The sequence below is a fragment of the Gopherus flavomarginatus genome, chromosome 5 (assembly GCF_025201925.1).
Source record: "Gopherus flavomarginatus isolate rGopFla2 chromosome 5, rGopFla2.mat.asm, whole genome shotgun sequence".
NCBI classification, from domain to species: domain Eukaryota; kingdom Metazoa; phylum Chordata; order Testudines; family Testudinidae; genus Gopherus; species Gopherus flavomarginatus.
Genome location: NC_066621.1, coordinates 140765937 through 140786441, shown reverse-complemented (window position 1 = coordinate 140786441; position 20505 = coordinate 140765937). Strand labels below are relative to the sequence as shown.

Here is a 20505-nt window from a genome sequence, read left to right as displayed (position 1 = left end):
TGTATTTATATTTATAGAATTGGGGGGGAGGGGACGGGGGGGTTAAATGCACAAAAATACTGGAATGATCCAGTCACAGTTCATTATTCTTTTACTGTTGTCGATGGCCCTGCTGCTTCACCCTCTTGTTTTTGTTTCTTTTCATTCAGTTTAGGTTTAGCAAGTTCCATGTGTTCTACAGTTGTCTGCCTTCGAACGTAATCTACAGCCTTGCTGCATACAGTACAGAACAGCACATTACCATCAACATGAAATTCGTCCCTGCCAAACTCAGTGACACAGTCTTTGGGGGTGATTTTTAAAGTTTCAGGATCTTTCCATAACTTTAATTACTCACATCTGGAGGCTGAAGTGTAATTTCAGATGCATTAAAACACAAACCCCTATATGCTGCTGAGTAACTTCTATACACTGGAGGCAGTTTATTACAGTATGTTTAGCTATGTAAATTTAAAGAGCATTCAAAAAAATCAGTCACAAGGAGCATGAGTTTGCGCACATTGAATAAGTGACAGTGGTATTTTCTATAAAATTCAGTTAATAGTTAATATTTTTTTTAAACTATAAAAACTAAAGATTGTCTGTAAAAATGCAAATTCCACATTTTTACAAGGCAAACAGATTTACAGAATCTCTAAGGATCACTTTCTTCCAAAGTTGTTATCAAAACCCTATCAGACACTGACAATTGCAACCAAAACAGGTCCGTTATCCATGGAAGGAACAGTTCTCTGAGGCTCAAGGATTGACTTTGTTCCAGCTGGTGGATGCTGCACTCTTTTTCTGGTGCCCATTTCCTAAACTAAATCAGGAAGATTGCTTAAAATTAAAAAAAAAGATTCTCTGCCTTCACCAGTTGTGGGAGCTGTCCATGAGATCAGAATTCCCAACAGGCTCCAATAAGAATTGGATTTTTTGTTTCTGTGACACCACTTGTTTTCCATTATGGTCATCTTAATCTTCTTTTGATGTTCTGCAAAGGTGGGCTTTGCAGAACATGGGCTGAGGATCAATCCTTTGACTGACTTTCCTGGCACCATGGGTTTGTGTTTGTCCTAAATCAGGAACAATATAATTGTGTAATTTGCTTCAGGTTTCTCTCTGTACAGAATGTTTACCAGAAGAAGTTACTCACCTTGTTCATTAACAATGGTTCTTTGAGATGTGTGTCCCTATGGATTCTCCACTGTAGATGTATCTACACTCTGATCAGAGATTTTAGGTAGCAATGTCTGTTCAAACCCACTCATATACACTCCAACCTCATGTACTGCCTCAAGGCTATCTAGCGCTGCACAGGCAAACTGCCCTCAGTTCCTTCCCTACTGCAGAGCCCCTTATTGAGAACCTCGAAGCAGAGGAGAAAGGGCAGGTCATGGAGCACCATCACACATCCTGAAGAACTATCATCACTGCACAAGGTGAGTAACTTCCTCCTCCTCTTCTTCTTCTTCTTCAAGTAGTGTCCCTATGGGTGCTCCACTGGAGATGACTTCACAGCAGAATTCCCCTATGGAGGACTAGAGCTTCAAAGTGGAGTCTTTTATTGATGATAATATAGTGGAGTTGAAGACAGCATCAGAAGCTGAATCTCAAGTAATCACATAATGTTCCGTGAAAGTATGAGCAGAGGTCCAAGTTGCTACGTTGCAGGTTTCTGAGACGGGAACATCTTTAACAAATGCGACCAAGGTGGAAACAGATCTTGTGGACTGCATGCAAATTCCTGATGGAGGTAACAGGTTATGGGCATAATAACAATAGTTAATGTAATTCAAGACCCATTTGGAGAGCCTTTGAACTGATATTGCAGAGCCCTTGGAACCATCAGCAATGGAGGGAAAGAGTTTAGGAGATTTCCTAAAGCCCATTGTCCTGTGTAAATAAAATGCTATGGCTCTCCTAACATCATGTAGTATTGCCTCCCTGTTGTTACCTTGTGGCTTTAGAAAAAGATGGCGAGGGGAATGAGCTGGTTCCTGTGACACCTTGGTGAGGAACTTTGGGGGCAGCCTTAGAGTGACTTTGTTTTTAAAGACCCACCATGAAGGGTGAGTGCGCCATCAATGTCACTATTTCCCATTTATTGTGCCGAGATGCTGGCCACTAGAAAAGCTGTCTTCACTGATAGGTGTGGAAGACAGCAAGTGGCCATACATTCAAAGGGTGGTCTAGTGAGGGTCTTTAGAACCAGACTGAGGTCCCATGCTGGAGTGGGGCATCTGGTATGCTGGAAGAGGTTTTGCATGCCCTTGGGGAATCTTCATGTTGTTGGATGGGTGAATACTAAATATCCACCCACATGCTGGTGGAAGGCTGTTATGACCACAGATGTACTTTGAGCGAGATAAGAGAAAGACTAGCCCTTTTGAGTTTTTTGTATATAGTCTAAGATCAAAGAGAGGGAGCAACTTCAATGGAATTGCACCAAATTTGGAGTCATTTTCACTTTTGTAGGTAAGTGCGACGAGTCATCAATTTCCTACCATGTAGTAACACTTCCTTCATCTCCTCGGAGCAGCAGCTCTCTATGTGTTAGAACCATGAAGAAGCCAAGCCTGGAGCCGGATGGATCTGTCGGTCTTTTTGGGAGAGTAGGCGAGGAAGGGGTTAAAGAGGAATAGGAGGATACATTGCTAGTTGTGTCAGATATAGGTACCACACTTGTCTCGGCCAGGTGGGGGCAATAAATATAACTTCTGCTTTTTCCCTGCCTTATCTTTAATAGGACCTTCAATATTAGAGGGAATGGAGGAAAGGCGTACAGCAGCTCTCTGCCCCATTGAAGAAGGAAAGCATCTCCTAGGGACTGTTTCCCCAGTCCAGCTCTGGAGCAGTAGCAGAGACATTTCTCCTTCTGGTAAGTAGCAAACAGGTCTGTTGTTGGAGTTCCCCCTTCAACGGACTAGGCTGTGCAGCTCTGTTGGGTTCATTTCCCATTCATGGTCATGTGAGAAATTTCGGCTGATACATTTATATCCCTGCCAGGCAAGTGGCTGATATGAGTACATTGTGGTGGATGCACCAATTTCAGAGTTTTAGTGCTTCCGTGCAAAGGGAAGGTGATCTAGTGCCCCCTTCATGACTTATGTAAAACATGCACGCTATGTTGTTTGTCATGATTTTTGTGTAAGTATCCCTGATGAATGCGAGAAATTGTTCACAGGCATTTCTGATGGCTTTTAATTCCCAAAGGTCGATATCGAGTACAGCTTCCATGGGAGGCCATTTTCCCTGAAGTCTGCAGTTGTTTAGGTGGGCTCCCCAGTCTATCAGAGAGGTGTCTATTGTTCAGATCAGTGCTGATGGAGGTTGTGTGAATGGGATCCCTACACAGACACTGAATGGGTCTTTCCATCATTCCAGGAAGTGTATGACCCTGGAGGGCATTGACAGTGGCTTGCGTAGCTTGTCATTGTTCGGAGTGTAAACAGATCTGAGCCATGTCTATAGACACCTCATGTGTCCATGCGAGGTGTCCATGACACCATGTGCCCAAGAAGCTAAAGGCTGAAGCTGAAGGTATTGTTCTCACCTTTCTCAAACTCAGATGCTGCTTTCCCTTTTAACACTATCCAGCCATAGGAACCTTGAATCTGCTTATTTGGAAGAAGTGGTAGCAGCCCTACATTTCAAATGTCTTGAATGTTTTGTGATACGGAAAGTCTTGCTAGGTTTTTGCTGCTTTGTCCCAGAATGCTACAGGGCATCTTCTAGTCCCATCACTATCTAGTCTGTTTAGTTTCCCCTCAATTGATACTATACAGCTGGAGGCAGAGCACTGATCAGAAGAGACTGACTGCAACACACAAATCTGCATGAACTGAGCTCCTACATCATGACGAAGTGGAACAGCAGGAAAAGAAAAGGGATGAGAGGAAGCAGACAGAGAAATAATAGGAGAGCATCCATATGCGATTCCGTGTTTTTATTTATATTCAGTGGGATAATTGATAAATGCTGTTTCAGTAAGTGACTGAAAGGAAGTGACTAAAGGAGGGATGTAACTATTTATAGTATATTGAGGGCATAAACATGAAGGAGAAGTTTTAGGGCAGACCAAGAAAACAGAAATAGAAGAAATGGAAGGAAATTAGGAAAAGATAAATTTATCAGGCAGAATATCAGTAAAGATTTTTCAGCTGGAATATATAAACTTCCTATTTCTTTCATGGAAAGTATTGCAAGCACCAATCTCATTTAAAAATAAATTGGTGAAAGCACTAGAAAATATACTTTAGGTAGAAATCTTATGTTAGCAAAGGAAAAGATGTACAAATGACATTTTTCCATAATCACTAGTAATATATAATGGTACAAGTAGGCATTCTGCAATTAAATGGCTATTTAGCTAATTTCTTTTATGAAACTTCACAAACTGGGCCAACTTGATGCCCTCTCACCTCGTCACTGAAAGACATGAAAAGACTAGGGCATGCACTGTATCTTTCTCAAAAAAAGGGCTGTCCTACATCAACTAATTTTGAGGTTAAGTAGCATGGTAACTGTTTGAAGCTGAGCTGTCTTGACATACTAGTCAGTTTCACATTCCTTCTACCAAAGCTGCTGGAAGAGTGGTGCAGTCAAATTTCCCTCTACTAAGGGCATTTTGAAGGGGGAGACACACATACACAGGAATAAACTGAAGTGGATGACAGCAGTGCAGGAAAAAGAGGCTCAGAGAAATGACAATCAATTGGATTGGTAACTGGAACAATATAGAATAAAGAGTTAATTTCTATATTAGACACTTTGTGTTTGTTTTGATTGATTAAATGGGCCCAGCGAGTCAAAGGTGTTAATGAGACCCAGTCACTGTACAACTCTAAACAGTCCTGGTTTAAGGTTTTGAACACAGAGACCTCAACATGCTTAGAGCCACTGCAAGCAAACCATTAAATTTAAAAAAAAAAAACTTTTATTAAAGGTACAGAGAAAGGAAAAACAGTGTTTGAAATGTAAGATTAAGACTTTCATTTTAACAATATTCCTTATTCATTTTCACTTTAGCTATAGAGTTTTTAAAAGGAAAAAAAATCCTTGTTGGACAGTTTTTCCAGTAGTATTAAAGAGGGTAATAGCTGTCCTTTTGGGAGGCAGAGTGGGAGAAGAAAAGTCAGTTGAGAAAACTGGACTTTAACAGCTCCAGACTATGCTTCCTAGAAAACACACACACACAAAAGGGACGAGCAAAGAACAGCTACCGTCTCTGGTGCTGACTCCTATTTGCAACCTCACTGCTCGAGAAACACAGCCCAGCAAACAAACAGTCTCATTAGCCACTCCAAAACATGACAAATTTTTACCAGTATCAGGGCTATTTAGGGGATTGCTTTAGCTGCTTCTTCGGTCATGAACTTTCATCAGTGTTGCAAAGGATATAGTCCTGTCTGACTAAGCCAACTCTTCAAATTAAAGAGATGGCAAAAAGATACAAAAGAAGAAATATGGTGGGTGAATGAAGCAAAGCAGGGAGTAGACAAAGTCTCACATTCCAGGCAGTGTTCAGGATTTACCCAAAGCCAGAGGAGGTGGTAAAATCATCTAGGTCCCTCTCTCTGGCCTGTACATCCCTCAGGCTCAGGATAGCGAAGGCCCAATGGTCTGATGGTGAATCCCAAGGTCCCAGGCCACAGTGGAAGTGGCAGCCATGATGGTGAAAGCTCACTCTTTACAGTCCACCTGTCTCCCAGCCAGATTACTTGAGATTCTCCCTGAAAAAGACTACTTTTTTGAAAGGACCCCAAAAGAGAGTGATGGGGATAATAGCCCATTCTCTCATTTTATCCACCAATTAGGCTTAATTTACAACCCATCAACTTTAGGCTATTAGTTTCCAATTCCACACTCCTTTTGTTTACCAGGCATGACATCTCAACACAGTGCCTGAGTTATATCAATAGGCCTTTCTGTTTGGACTAATTCAGTCCATCTTCTATTTGTAGCTTTTTCCATCAAAATTTATTGTTACAGGTGATTAGAATATTTTATATTTAGTCTACTTTCCCACAGTTGGGTTTACAACTGGGAAAGGCTTACTAGGTCCCAATTACTACCACAAACCACCTCTTTAAGTAAACAAGGATAAACCTTCTCACACAAATATATGCATATATTGCAATTCTAAATCAAGTATATATAACCTTATTAAAGTGCACTGCATCTGTGCATTTGCATCTGCACACAACCCACTTATACATGTAAGTCAACTGTTCACTTGTTAAATACCAGGCCATCCTTAAACAAAATACAACAAATGCAGACATAATACTCCACAAACAAACCCCACAGTTTAATCTTTTTGGGTTTTTTATATTAGGATCAAAGTGGGGAAAGAGCATTCATTGTTCACCTGGTCCACGGATAAAGTGAACGGTGTCAAATTTGTCCAATTCTAGCGCCTCCAGTTGTCTGTACTTTTCAATATATTCAGCTCCAGCATTCTCTTTGTTATGTATCCTGAAGAAGAAATGAAAACAGTTAATGTATGCTTTCCAACCTCAAGGAAAAAAGTAAACAAATCCCTGGGGATAATAGGATTTCTCAGTAACTTCAGGGCCTCCACATTACACCATGGCAGGATCTACCCTACAGAATGCACCACCCAGGCATCAATGCTGTCCCTAGCACTTAGATGTTACATTGGTTATGGCACCACATTTTCTGAGCATCTTTATGCTCTGAATTCCAAACCCCTGAGTGACCAATAATGGGGGGGGAGGGGGAAATGCCCATTTAGTACCTAATTTTTCCAACAAAATAGAAATTAAGATTTCTTTTGGACAAAAAGTCTGGATAATTCTGCCAAGAAAAGACTGAACAGAACACTATAATTTTTTTTTTAATATCCATCTTGCACGATTCTCTGGAGGCAGAATAGCAACATGAGAAAATATGATAATATTTGCTACCTTAAAAAAATTTGTTATCCTTGAGATAAAAAAGGGTGGGGGGTTTAGTTTTGTTTTTGCAGGGAGGGGAGAGAACAACACTATTAACTAGCATTAGATCAATGGCCTCACTTGAAATCCTCAAAGTTATATTAGTTATGTCTAAAATCAGGAATATACCCTTCTACATCCTGCCAATTCATAAAGCGTTCTGTTCTACGTAACACATAGCAAACAAGCTGCCTTATGGATCCCCTCGGAAACAAGAGCAACAGATGTACAATAAAGAATTTAAAAGTTTAAATAATTAAAAGTAAACAATTTGGCTTATTGTTAGAGTGATATATCAAAATCTACACAGCGAAAAAAGTTTTAGTGATAATTCCTTTCTAATAATTGCTGTTTGCTTGTTTGGACTACAAAATAACTAGTTCGTCACCAGTTTCAGTCATTCTGCTCCCTTCCCAGTCTACCATTTCAGTCTCTCCTCTACCCCAGAACACCATCACAAACTCATAAATCAAAACTATGTTATGGCAATTAGATATTACCACTAGCGCTCTGCACCCGCAGCTACTTTTGTTTAGTCCATTGCTAATCTCAGTCCACTGTTAGTTCAAACCATATTCCAATGACGTTCTTACAGAAACACTTTGTTGTAGGAACATCTAGTCTACATATTTCCTTGACCCAAACAATCAAGCAGGACAGCTCCCCTCTCACACTGGGCAGCTACAGGGGGTTCCCGCACCAGGGCAGGGGTGAGAAGCTGCAGGGGTGCTGGCTGGGAGCTCCAGCCCTGGGACAAAAAATGTCACGGAGGTCAAGGGAAGTCATGGATTCCATGACTTCCACTGACCTTCGTGACATAATCACAGCCTTAGTTATACACAACTGAAAACAATGCCTTACATACGAAGTGTTAAGCAACCTATAGGGAGTACTAATGCCCCCACATATAATACAAATGCTCTATGATCTGTCATGGCTGTCTGTGGTTGGAACATAACATGTCGGTATATACCTATGAAGCCCTAAATAGCCTGTGTCCTGCCTATTTTTAGAAACACTTTAGATCAGTGGATAAGCCTGAGCTGGAGCTTCCTTGGCTTCAAAGGGTATGTCTACACTGCAATTAGACACCAGCAGCTGGTCCGTGCCAGCTGGCTTGGGCTGTTTAACTGCATGGTAGATGTTCAGATTCAGACTGAAACCCAGGCTCTAGGACCCTCCGAAGTGGAAAGGTCCCAGAGCTCTGGCTGCACACGGATCCTAAACTCCTACACCACAATTAAACAGCCCCTTAGTCTGGGCCCCATGAGCCTGAGACAGGCGCCCGCTGCAGAGGTCTAACGGCAGGTAGACATAACCAAAGGGAAGTTTGGCTGGCAAGATGTGCTCCACGAAGACACCTGGATGTTGTTTATGGGGAAATATTTATAGAAGGTGGTATACTTTTCCTCATTTACCTTTTGCTATATGATTTAACGACTGTCATTTTTGCTGGGCTGGTACTGATTTTATTTTTTTCACATCCACTGTTTTTAAGTAACTTATTGGCACCTGTTTGGAACAGACACCTTTGTGATAGTATTACAAATCCAAAACAATATTAAAAAAAAAATGTCAAATGAACAAAATACAACTGTCATTTCAGGAGAATTACTGGAAGGGAAACACAGTTTAACACCAGAAATTGTTGGCACATTCAGCTGTAAATGCTCTCAGTGCACTGAGGGCGCCTTGCTTTAAATAAATTCACTAAGAGAAAGGTCTTCCTTTACTTGAAGCTATAAAATGACCCTCAAATAGGTCAACCAGGCAAACATAAAAGGAAAACACTCAGTAAATTTTAAATTGGAACAGTCTTTGAAATATAAAACAAAATAGACTTTTTCGAACAGTTTTCACAATGGAAAAAATTACAAAGCTCAGCCAATATTACATTAACATCCCAGGCCCAAATAAAGAAAACATATCTTGGTTAATGAAACATGCTAAAATATTTATATGCACTTAACAGAGCGTTTTAGGCACCAGTGTTTTAAAAACTGTTAAATACAAAAGATATATACATAATGATGTTCCCTGAAAAATGAGTGATTCCCCCAGCAAATGCTTGACCTATGAAGAGAAAGTTAAGCGTGTAATGGCAAGAAAAATTGTTAAGGATCTGTCCTTTTAAGGAGGAGAATGCTTACTGGCAAAGTAGTAAGAGACTGTGAAATTTTCCACTTAATACAACTCTGTTTGGGGAGAAGGTAAAAAAAAAAAAAAACAATCTGCAATCGTTCCAGTCTTGGATCTGTCATTAAATTTCACTTTAAGAAGGATGTGAATGCACCCTAAATTGTGTAGCATGCATAAGTTTAATCAAAACAGTCAATGAACGATCGCAAACGAAGTGTTCTTGGGTGAGGTTTACAAAAACATTTAATTGTCATATTTCTGATACATTTATTATTTCCATATTTCATTCACCATAACACCAGTTAGTATGGGACTAAGAGTTATACATAAAAACTAATGTGACTCACTTTTTAGATCATATAAGAAATTGTCTGAACTAAGTTGCTGCTCTCCAGTACAAGAATGCTCTCTCACTTCTCTCCCAGCAGCATAGCTCCCTCTTTTCTCCCCTTCACGCAAACCTCAGGAAAAAGGATAGCTGCAACAGAATTGTAGTGGAGGGAGCAATACTACTTCTTTAAAATTTTAGTATAATACACACAGTAGACTGTTTCATGGCCTCTTTTCTGAAGCTAAAATAATGTGACACTTTACATAACTGAACATTTGCTATAACAGCAAATAACCTTCAACTAGGGTTTGCTGAAGGTCACAATAAAAGTGACTTTCCTTTTACTGACAGTTGATATTCAATATTTTGAGTATGTAGTCTTAACTACAAAGATACGCTAACTTAAAAGAAAATGTATTGCTAGTCAAAAGTCCCAATACTCAATCAGACAAGACATGCAGAATTATTTTAGAAATTCAGCTTCAGGGCTTTATATTTACATTCTAAATAAAAAAACCTGAAAGTGGTAGCACAACAACAGGAAGTCCCTAGTGGAAATATTACTGTTCTGAATTAGGAAAGTGTAGCCATCAAACATTGAGTTACACAATACAGAAGCTGAGCTAAGGTAAGGATTTTTAAGAGTCAATGAGTTTTATGCTCTTAACTCCCTCAGGCTCTGTAATAATGGATTTTTCAAAATTTAAGAGACACACTGTTTTCTCAAAATAAATGCATTATTTAAAAATTTAAATTGACTGCACAGTTGTTTCTCATGCTAGTTACTCAATTTTCCTCCTCTTAGGAAGTTACAAGTCAAAAAAAGTCCACTGCACAACTACAAGTTTCAGCTGAAGAATAAGCACCAAAAAACAAACCCCACCATAATACTCATTTTGAAGAACAGAAAAGAAAGTTTTGTGTGAAACCAAAAGTTATTTAGTTTAAGTGTCTGAAAAATACCAGCCTTTTACTATAACAATAGTTCTTTGAGACTTTCTATATCCTGCCAACTCTACAGCAAAAGAAAGAGTAGCAACCACTAACACCAGGGAGAAAGCCACACACTCACCAAAACAGCAGACAACACCTCACTACCTAAAGAGGGTTTGGGGGAAGGATGACTTTCGTGATCAGAGGACACTTGGGATACCCTGCTGAGCTCTGTGGAACTGGCTTCCCCTTTGTGATCTCTGAGCTCCATCTTCTCTCCTGTGGTCTTTTGGTTCCACAGCACAATTTGGAAGGGTAACAGTACTCGCCCATGAACCACTCACTCAGGATACTTAAATGAGCTGTCACAGCAGGTTGTATAACCCTTCATACCATAATTGTCCCACTCCTTTCTTACAAGCTTTAATATGTGAAATCATTGAAATGTTTACATTATTGTAACTCACCAAACAAATTAATCCATCATAGAGATGCATAAGGCACTTTCCCCCTCTCAAGCTATTGTTTTGGGCTCTCTGCAGATATCTATATAGTGGGCTACACACTGTTCATCTTTACAAGGTCTTCTTCACAACCATAAAGGCTTGAAATGTTCATAAAACAAAAAATGATCCTAGGGAACAAAGCAGCAGGCTTCCACGTTAGCATAACTCAGCCTAGATCAAGCCCTGGAAAGGAATGCTTTGTAGGCCAGGCAGACTGTGCTAAATGCCAAAACAGCCACATGAAGGTTAGTGTCTAGAGGCCTTGAATTATAATACTGAAGCATCCATTACCAACACTACAGACTGAGACTGATTGAAGAGGTACCATTTCAAGCACATCCTGACTTCACCCATCACAAGGAGAGCAAAATCACAGAAGGCAGCGACCTGTCAATCTACACTATCCAGGAGAAGGAGGAAACATGCTCAGCCAGCCTTGCAATGGTTTCAACTGTGGTCTAGCCAAGAGACCACAAGTCTAAAAATTCAAAGGAAAAAAACAACACACTAGCAATTTTACAAAACTCATACCAGAGTTCAAGGATCATCCGAAGTGCAGTCCAGGTTTTCCTTGAATTAATTCCCGTTTCAACTAGAACACAATTTTTTGAAAAACGAATCTTCATTTAAAAATTGCCATTCATGGAGAATCCACCACAGTCCTTGGTAAACTATCCAACAGTTAATTTACCTTCACTAATAAAAAAATTGAGCCTTATTTCCAGCCTCAATTTGTTTAGTGTCAGCTTCCATCCATTGGATCTTGTTATACCTTTGTCAGCTAGACTGAAGAGCTCACTATTAAATAACTTTTCTCCATGTAGGTACTTAAAGGCTATGATCAGGCAGTAACCTTCTCTCCGATAAGTTAAGCAAATTGAGTTCAAGACTCTCACTACAAGACATTTTCCAATTCTACTTCTCTCAATCCTCTCCAATTTATCAACAGCCTTCTTAAATTGTTGACACCAGACCTGGACACAGTAGCTAAATACAGAGGTAATACAACCTCCCTATTCCTACTTGATAGTCCCCTGCTTATACATCCAAGAATCGTATTAGCCCTTTGAACAGTTTGGCTGCCTGCTTTGTCCGCTGCTTGCAGGATTCTCTGGAAGAGCAGCCCACCCTCATAGGGGCATGGAACCAGAGTGGGTCGGCAGCCCCTCTATCAGCTCCCCTCCACCATCCCCCAGCGTCTCCCGCCCACCGGCAGCCCTGCGGGTCAGCGCCTCCCCCCTCCCTCCCTGCATCCCCTGCATCCCACAATCAGCTGTTTTGCGATGTTCTGAAGGCTGTTGGGGAGGAGCGAGGATGCAGTGTGCTCGGGGGAGGAGGTGGAGCAGGGGCAAGGAGAGCTGGGATGAGGGTGGGGCCCTGGGGGAAGGGGTGGAGTGGTGGCGGGTCTCGGGGCACAGCAGGGGGTTGAGCACCCCCCCAACAAAGTCGGCGCTTGTGCTTGTACCTAAGTTGCAATGGGAGAAGCTGCTGCTGCTCAAGGCACTTCCTAGCCTAATGTGGTACCTTCAGCCTCCTTGCCCGCTTCATTGTCTGCAGCGAGCTGTGCCTGCATGGAGTAAGGCGGGGGCACCTCCCAATTATGTTTGTAAATACACTCCACGTGCACTCTGCCCCCCAGAAATTCATCATCGCTTTATGGCCCAGCCGCCACCCTCCTCGGGAATAGGGTGCTACGCTGAGCACTTGCAGAGACTCCGCCAGAGGCCACCAGCCGCCTGCAAAGCAGCTGTGGAGGGTGCACAGCAGCTGCCCTGCCTTACTGTCTTGTGCCTGCCAACACAACGTTCCATCCACTCCCCTCTCTTCAAGAACACAGGGCGGCAGCAAGTTAATAAAGTTCCAGAACCTGCTTCACTCTAGCAAGGGGGAGAAGTGGCTCACGGATGCACAGAACCTGGCCCTGCTCCCATGAAAGTGTGAAATCCACGGGAGCTTTGCCATTCACTTTAATGCCAGCTGCATCTCTCTGCCCCTGCAGGCACACAGCAGGGAGGAGCACAGCCCTGCAGCAAACATTTTCCTCCTCTTACAACAGTCACAGCTGCATTGGCTGCAGTGCTGCCCTGGTGCTGAGTGCATGGTTACTATGGGAGGTACAGTCGGGCCAGTTTTTCCAGCATACTCTGGAAAACAGGCCTTTAGTCCTCGAGCAGAGCGCCTGTGAAACTAAGAACCTGCAAGTGAATCTAACTCCATAACTAGTCCTAGTCTAAACCCACAGGGCTTCCAGTAGGGGAGCAGATTACCATGGAGAATGACGGGTGTTCCAAATTCTTTCCCTTTCAATAGTTGACTGATGCTGCATGACCCCAATCACTTCAAGCTGAAGGGAGTGAAGAGTAGTATGTGCATTCACCATCTGGAGGAGGGAGTGGTGCGCTCCAGCAGGCCGGGGTAGCGTGCATTCATCACCTTCAGTTTCTGCAGGGAATTGTTTGCAGCCACTGCCATGAGTCTATTGTCTCTCCTCCCTCCTGCGTTGTAGAGTGTGAGGCTACATTAATAATGTGTTAACCCTTGAAGGCTCAGCCGAGTGCTAGTTCATCATTTAGCAGCAAGGCATTCCCTGGGAAATATCCCACCTGATATCAACATGGTTACTTTAGGAAAAGTTTTGAGCAGGTCCCCAGAAATCCTCTGATCAGTGACTGCAGGGAGATTTGGTGAAAGGGGAGCTGCTGCTAACATGCATGAGAAAGAAACAGAAGGGGCTCAAGGAGCTGACATAGGACATTGTTCCAGTGGCCCTGTGCAAGTCTGTTTTAAATGTAATAATGGAGGGCTCGTTGTGATTATACTGTACAGTATAACCCAGCATCATGAGTCAAAAAACACGCAGCAAGCGATAGTGGAGTGCCTAGCAGTAGCAGTACCACTAGCAGTAAGAAAACCAGGAAAACCATTAGCTTGGGTACTAAATTAGACATTTTAAGGCAATTTGATCCAGGCAAGCATTCAGTAGACATTGACATCACTAAGTCTTACTCCGACCACTGAGAGAACAATTCGGAATAATGCCAACAAGATCAGGGCTAGTGCTCGGTGTGTAACACCACTTCGTGCTACTAAAATAAATTGATCAGGAAGTACTTTGATGGAAAACATGGAGCTTCTTCTCTCAGTGTGGACAGAGGACCAAAACCAGCAGAACACACCTATAAGTTTGCTAGTGATACAAGCTAAAAGCAAAAAGTGTGTATGACAATTTGAAGAGAGGCCAAGGTGAAGGATCAGGTACAGGGATGTTCACAGCAAGTCGGGGATGGTTTGATCGGTTCAAGAGGCGCTTTCACCTGCATAACATCAAGAGGTCCGGCGAGGCGGCTAATGCCGATACTGCAGCAGCTAAAAAATTCCCTATCTCAAGAAAATAATTGAGGAAGGCAACTATTCCCCTAAGCAAGTCTCCAATGTCAATGAAACGGGCCTCTACCGGAAGAGGATGCCTGGATGGACTTACATTACCCGAGAGGAGAAACAGCACCCAGATTTAAAGCAGCTAAAGACCATCTAACCTTGCTTCTAAGTGGTAATGCTGCTGGAGACATGAAGATGAAACTGCTGACAGTGTACCAATCCGAAACACCACGCGCTCTGAAGGAATTTTCAAAGGAACACCTTCTGGTCATTTGGAAAGCCAGTAAGAAGGCACGGACAACTGGAGCTATTTTTTCAGAATGGCTGGGAATACTGTGCCAAGGAAAATCTTGATGTCAAGATTTTATTACTTATTGATAATGCACCGGCTCATCCAATCAACCTGGAAGACCTGTGCAAAAACGTCAAAGTTGTCTTTCTGCCACCCAACACCATATCACTCATCCAACCCATGGACCAAGGAGCCATCGCTGCATTTAAGGCTTATTACTTACATCATACTTTCAACTAGTTCATCAGAGGCACCAATGGGGAAGGCAAGCCTACGATTCAGTAATTTTGGCATGACTACAACATCCTCAAATGCATCAACAACATCGGTGAGTCCTGGGCTCAAGTTACTCAGGCATGCATGAACAGTGTGTGTTGGGGGGGGGTGTTGTGGTCTGAATGTGTCAATGACTCTAAAAGATTTAAAAACGTTGTCCCCTCTATGAAGAAAGATATCCTTGGCTTGGCCAGGAAAGCAGGTTTTGATGAGGTGGAAGAATCTGACATTACACAACTTCTGCAATCACATGGAGAAGAGCTAACCAATGAAGATCTGATGTGACTAGAAGTGATGAGAGCAATGGAAGAAGAGGGCCAAGAAGTAAAAAGAAAAACCCACCAAAATTTGACTACCAATTGTCTTTCTGAAGCTTTCCAAATGACTGAAGCTGGCTTGCAAATCCTTAGTGATGACCATCCTGACAGGTAACACAGCTCCAAAGAGATTAGGAGAGTTGGTCATGTAATGAATTGCTATAAAGAAATTTACAAAGGAAAAAAATTAAAAAGAAAGCAAAACAATCTCTAGATATGTTTTTTCAAGTTGGAAAAGTTCAGCAAGAACAGCAAAAGGAGCAGCCAGATGATCCACCCTCTTCCTCCACCACCTCAACCAAGCTTCACAATCATAGCTGAATACAGTATTGTTTGTTTAAAACTTATACCTATATTAAATTGTTTAAGTTTAAAACTTATACAGTATATGTATATAATGTCTTTTGTCTAGCGAAAAAATTTTCCCTGGAACCTAACCCTCACACACATTTATATTAATTCTTATGGAAAAATTGGATTAATTTAACAGGCTTGGTAGAAAACTGCAAAGAGGAACCAGCCAGAGACTTCAGCAGTTAGGGGCAGAACTAGCCAAAGCAAGGATCCTTGGTCCTTTCAGCATCCAGAGAACTTTCTATGGTTTTGACGGGACCATTTCTGCCCTGTCCCCCTCACCCTGCGGGAGAGTGGGAACACTACAGCAGCCCACTATAGTAGTATTTAATTTCAGAAAGGGGAACTACACAAAAATGAGGAAGTTAAACAGAAATTAGAAGGCATAGTACCAAAAGTGAAATCCCTACAAGCTGCATGGAAACTTTTTAAAAACACTGTAATAGAGGCTCAATTTAAATGTAAGAATATAAGAACGGCCATACAGGGTCAGTCCAAAGGTCCATCCAGTCCAGCATCCTGTTTTTCAACAATGGCCAAAGCCAGGTGCTTTAGAAGGAATGACCAGAACAGGTAATCATCAAGTGATTGATCTCCCGTAACCCATTCCCAGCTTCTGGCAAACAGAGCGTAGGGATACCAGCCCCACCCAACTTGACTAAAAGCCACTGAGGGGCCTATCCTCCGTGAATTTATTTAGTTCTTTTTTGAAATCTGTTAGTTCTTTTTTGAACCATGTATATGCCAAATTAAAAAACAGTGAAGACCAAAACAGTTCCACCGTGGCTAAACAATAAAGTAACAGAAGCGGTTAGAGACAAAAAGGCATCCTTTAAAAAACTGGAAGTTAAATCCAATTGAGAAAAATAGAAAGGAGCATAAACTCTGGCAAGTGAAGTGCAAAAATATAATTAGGAAGGCTAAAAAAGAATGTGAAGAACAGCTGGCTAAAGATGCAAAAAGTAACAGCAAAAAAAAAAAAAAAAAAAAAAAAAAAAAAGTTAAGTACACCAGAAGCCGGAAGCCTGCTAAGCAATCAGTGGGGCCACTGGACAATTGAAATGTTAATAGAGCACTGAAGGATGATAAGGCCATAGCAGAGAAACTATATTAATTCTTTGTATTGGTGTTCACAACTGAGGATGTGAGGGAGATTCCCAAACCTGAGCCATTCTTTTTAGGTGACAAATCTGAGCAACTGTCCCAGATTGAGGTGTCATTAAGAAAAGGTTTTGGAACAAAATGATCAATTAAACAGCAATAAGTCACCATGACCAGATGGATTCACCCAAGAGTTCTGAAGGAACTCAAATGTGAAATTGCAGAACTACTAACTGTAGTATGTAACGGATAATTTAAATGAGCTTCTGTACCAGATGACTGGAGGATAGCTAATGTGACGCCATTTTTTAAAAAAGGCTCCAGAGCCAATCCTGGCAATTACAGACCCGTAAGCCTAACTTCAGTCCCAGACAAACTGGTTGAAACTATAGTAAAGAACAGAATTAACAGACACATAAATGAATATGATTTGCTGCAGGAAGAGGCAACATGGTTTTTGTAAAGGGAAATCATGCCTCACCAATGTACTAGAATTCTTTGATGGGGTCAACAAGGATGTCAATAAGAGTGATCCAGTGGATATAGTGTACTTGGACTTTTAGAAAGTCTTTCACACAGTCCCTAACCAAAGGCTCTTAAAGCAAAGTAAGCAGTCATGGGGTAAGACAGAAAGTCCTCTTATGGATCAGTAAGTAGTTAAAAGATAGGAGACAAAGGGTAGAAATAAATAGCCCGTTTTCAGAATGGAAAGAGGTGAATAGTGGTGTCCCCCACGGGTCTGTACTGGGACCAATTCTGTTCAACATATTCATAAGGAAGGCTCTTATCAAAACTGCTTGAAGAGATTCAAGAAAGTAGTTCACTCTGGCATGCGCACTTCTTGCTGAGAGAAAGAAAGAGAGAGAGAGCGCACATGAATGAACACACAGCTGCCCTGCTAAACAAGTCAAGAGGAAGTCTAGGAAATGGAGAATGGAAAGGCGGCTAGTGAGTCCAAAAGGTGACTAGCTGCCTTCTGGCCTTATCTGCATAACAGGAGGAGCTACCACTGAAGTTCAGAAAGGGCTATTATTACTTAAAATAGAGCGGCAGCAATGGTTGAGTACATAGCCAACTCGACATGTATAACAGTGGGGCACTCCAAGCAGAATACTAGAAATAGCATTCCATACATTTACCGTGATCTAGAAAAGGAGGTGAATGGTGTGGTAACGATTTGATGACCTAATTTAAATTAGTGAATTTGTAGGAAGGATTGTGATCAATTCCTGAAGAACCTAAGGAAAATAGATAATAGGGCAACACAATGGGCAGATTAAGTTAGAGAAAAGTGCAAGGTAAGACTACAATTTGAGATTTATCTATATACTGATTAGTTTATTTCTCTCAGGAAAGAGCTAAAAATATTGTGGAAAACTAATTGAAGACATCTGCTCGATCTGCAGCAGCAAAATAAATAGAAAAAATATACAGAATTGTATCAACTGATGGTATGGTTTCACCTAAGTACTACACATAGTTTTGGTCATTATATCTTAAAAATGAGCGAGAGATTCAGAGGAGGACAATGAAAATGGTAAAAATGTACTGATTTGGAGGTGGGTGGAGAGAAGGAGGTTAAACTTGAAATTAGACGAAGGTTTCTAACCATTAGAGGAGTGAAGTTCTGGAACAGCCTTCCAAGGGGAGTAGTGGGGCCAAAAGACATATGTGGCTTTAAGACTAAGCTTGATAAGTTTATGGAAGGGATGGTATGATGGGATAGCTTAATTTTGGCAACTGATCTTTGATTATCAGCAGATAAGTATGCCCAGTGCTCTGTGATGGGATGAGATATGAGTTACTGCAGAGAATTCTGTCTTGGGTGCTGGCTGGTGAGTCTTGCCCATGTGCTCAGGGTTTAGCTGATCGCCATATTTGGGGTCGGGAAGGAATTTTCCTCCAGGGCAGATTGGCAGAGGCCCTGGAGGTTTTTCGCCTTCCTCTGCAGCATGGGGCATGGGTCACTTGCTGGTGGATTCTCTGCAGCTTGAGGTCTTCAAAGCACAATTTGAAGACTTCAATAACTCGGACATAGGTTAGGGGTTTGTTATAGAAGTGGATGGATAGGGTTCTGTGGCCTGCTTTGTGCAGGAGGTCAGACTAGATGATCATATTGGTTCCTTCTGACCCTAAAGTCTATGAGTCTAAAGGACTAAGGGTAAAATTTTCAGAAGCACTTAAGTCCCATTTTCAGAAGTGATTTTAGGTTCCTAAGTCTTAAAGTCAATGAGATCTATGCTCTTAAGTGCCTAAATCACTTTTGAAAGTGTGATTTAAGTGTTTTTGAAAGTTTTTCCCTAGATCTACTAGGTGAGGAAGGAAAAACAAGAGTGAGGAGAGAGAGAGTACAGATTGCTAACATAATGATCTCGAAAAAGCCAGTTAGATGCATCTATTTCCAGTAAGATAAGAACCAGAGAGCACTCACAATTAAAAGGCCACATATTTAATGTTAAGAAGGAAATACTTTGTGCCATGCGTAATTTAACTATGGAACTACATAAAGGATATCATTGAGGCAAACAGGAATTTTTCATAAGAATTTATGTAAGTAATAATAGCAGCTGTAATTTACTAATTCAGATAAAATTCCTTAATACTTAGGGTATAAGCCAGTTTACCAGCTGAGGCCAAACAGAAATGTCCTTCTAATGGTACTGTGGTAAGTGGGAGGTATTATTCCTCCCAGGAAGCATTCAGGATTGGCCACTGGATATCAGACTAGATTAACTATTGCTCTGCTTTGAATCATCCTTAATTCCTCACTGAATCAGGATCTGAAGTTTATATGAAGGCATATAGCATGGATGCTGGGTTTAACTGTTTTAAGCCAGTGGAACGTTAAACATTTTCAATGTATATCCCCACAAAATACATTAAGGTACCAAGCAAAGCACTGTAGATACAATATCTTCAAAGACTGCTCACTGTGGTTTTAAAGTCATGTATCTTCCAGTGTTCAACTTCTTGCTTTTTAAAGTTTATATCGTACATGTATTCTACAACAGTTTGCTTTCTAATACAATACAATTTGATATACTTTTTGGGGAAAAAAGTGGTGACACACTAACTGTACTGGAAGAGAGGTGGCAGGAAACATTTTAATTTCAACTGAAAATTTGTGACGACAGTTCTGTCATTATAAGCCCAGCTCTTTTCCTTTTTCATAGTACCACATACAATGCAATGTGAAAACCTTCCAGTTGAAGATGATTAATACTGACATCTGAATTTTTCCAATGTATAAGTACTATCAGCTTTAATAACAGCCATACACATCATCCTTTATGTTGCATGACATTGGAACAGATTTACACAACCCCTGTTCTTACAACAGTTCAACAAAACAGTGGAGAGGTAAAAGCAGGAGAGAACAATACTTAAAGCAGAAGACAGAGTCATTAAAACAAACAATACAGAGAGCAGAACAGAAGGCATTTCATATATCATGCCTGCTGTTTAGATTAATAGGAACAGACCTGATAACTGGAACGGAAAATGGCTGCTTCAGCGACCTTTAGCATGAACAATATTATCCCTGAAAATGAATCTTGAAGTGGATATTTTCCAATATAATCAACAAGAAAAAAGAACAAGAGATACACGTTCAGTTAAGGGAGGAAAAAAAGTCTATGGTAAGACTTAAAATTCTGTTTTTACTTCAGTCTGAGTTTAATTTACGCCATTGTTCTAACCCTTTATCCATTATAATTGGATTAATATATTTTCCATGGGGTACTGTAGTGTTGCAAAGTTGCTTCTTTTACTACATTTGAAATGATAATTAAAAATGCTAACAGTTAAACACTACAACTAAAAACAGTTTTAATACTACGAGATGAAATTCATCAGAAAACAGAGTATTACAATAGCCTAAAAATCTCTGAACAGCTACCTCGTAAGTCACTCTTTACTGTCACTGCTCAGTTAAGAT

The 20505-nt window shown here is 41.0% G+C and overlaps 1 protein-coding gene across 1 annotated transcript in view; it reads right to left on the bottom strand.

Moving 5' to 3' along the window:
• The window catches only part of TDRD9 (tudor domain containing 9), a 150380-nt gene that overhangs the window by 122286 nt on the left and 7589 nt on the right, over positions 1 to 20505 (bottom strand). The window contains 1 exon segment of the mRNA XM_050954259.1: positions 6353 to 6459. Coding sequence (XP_050810216.1) covers positions 6353 to 6459 — 107 coding nt within the window.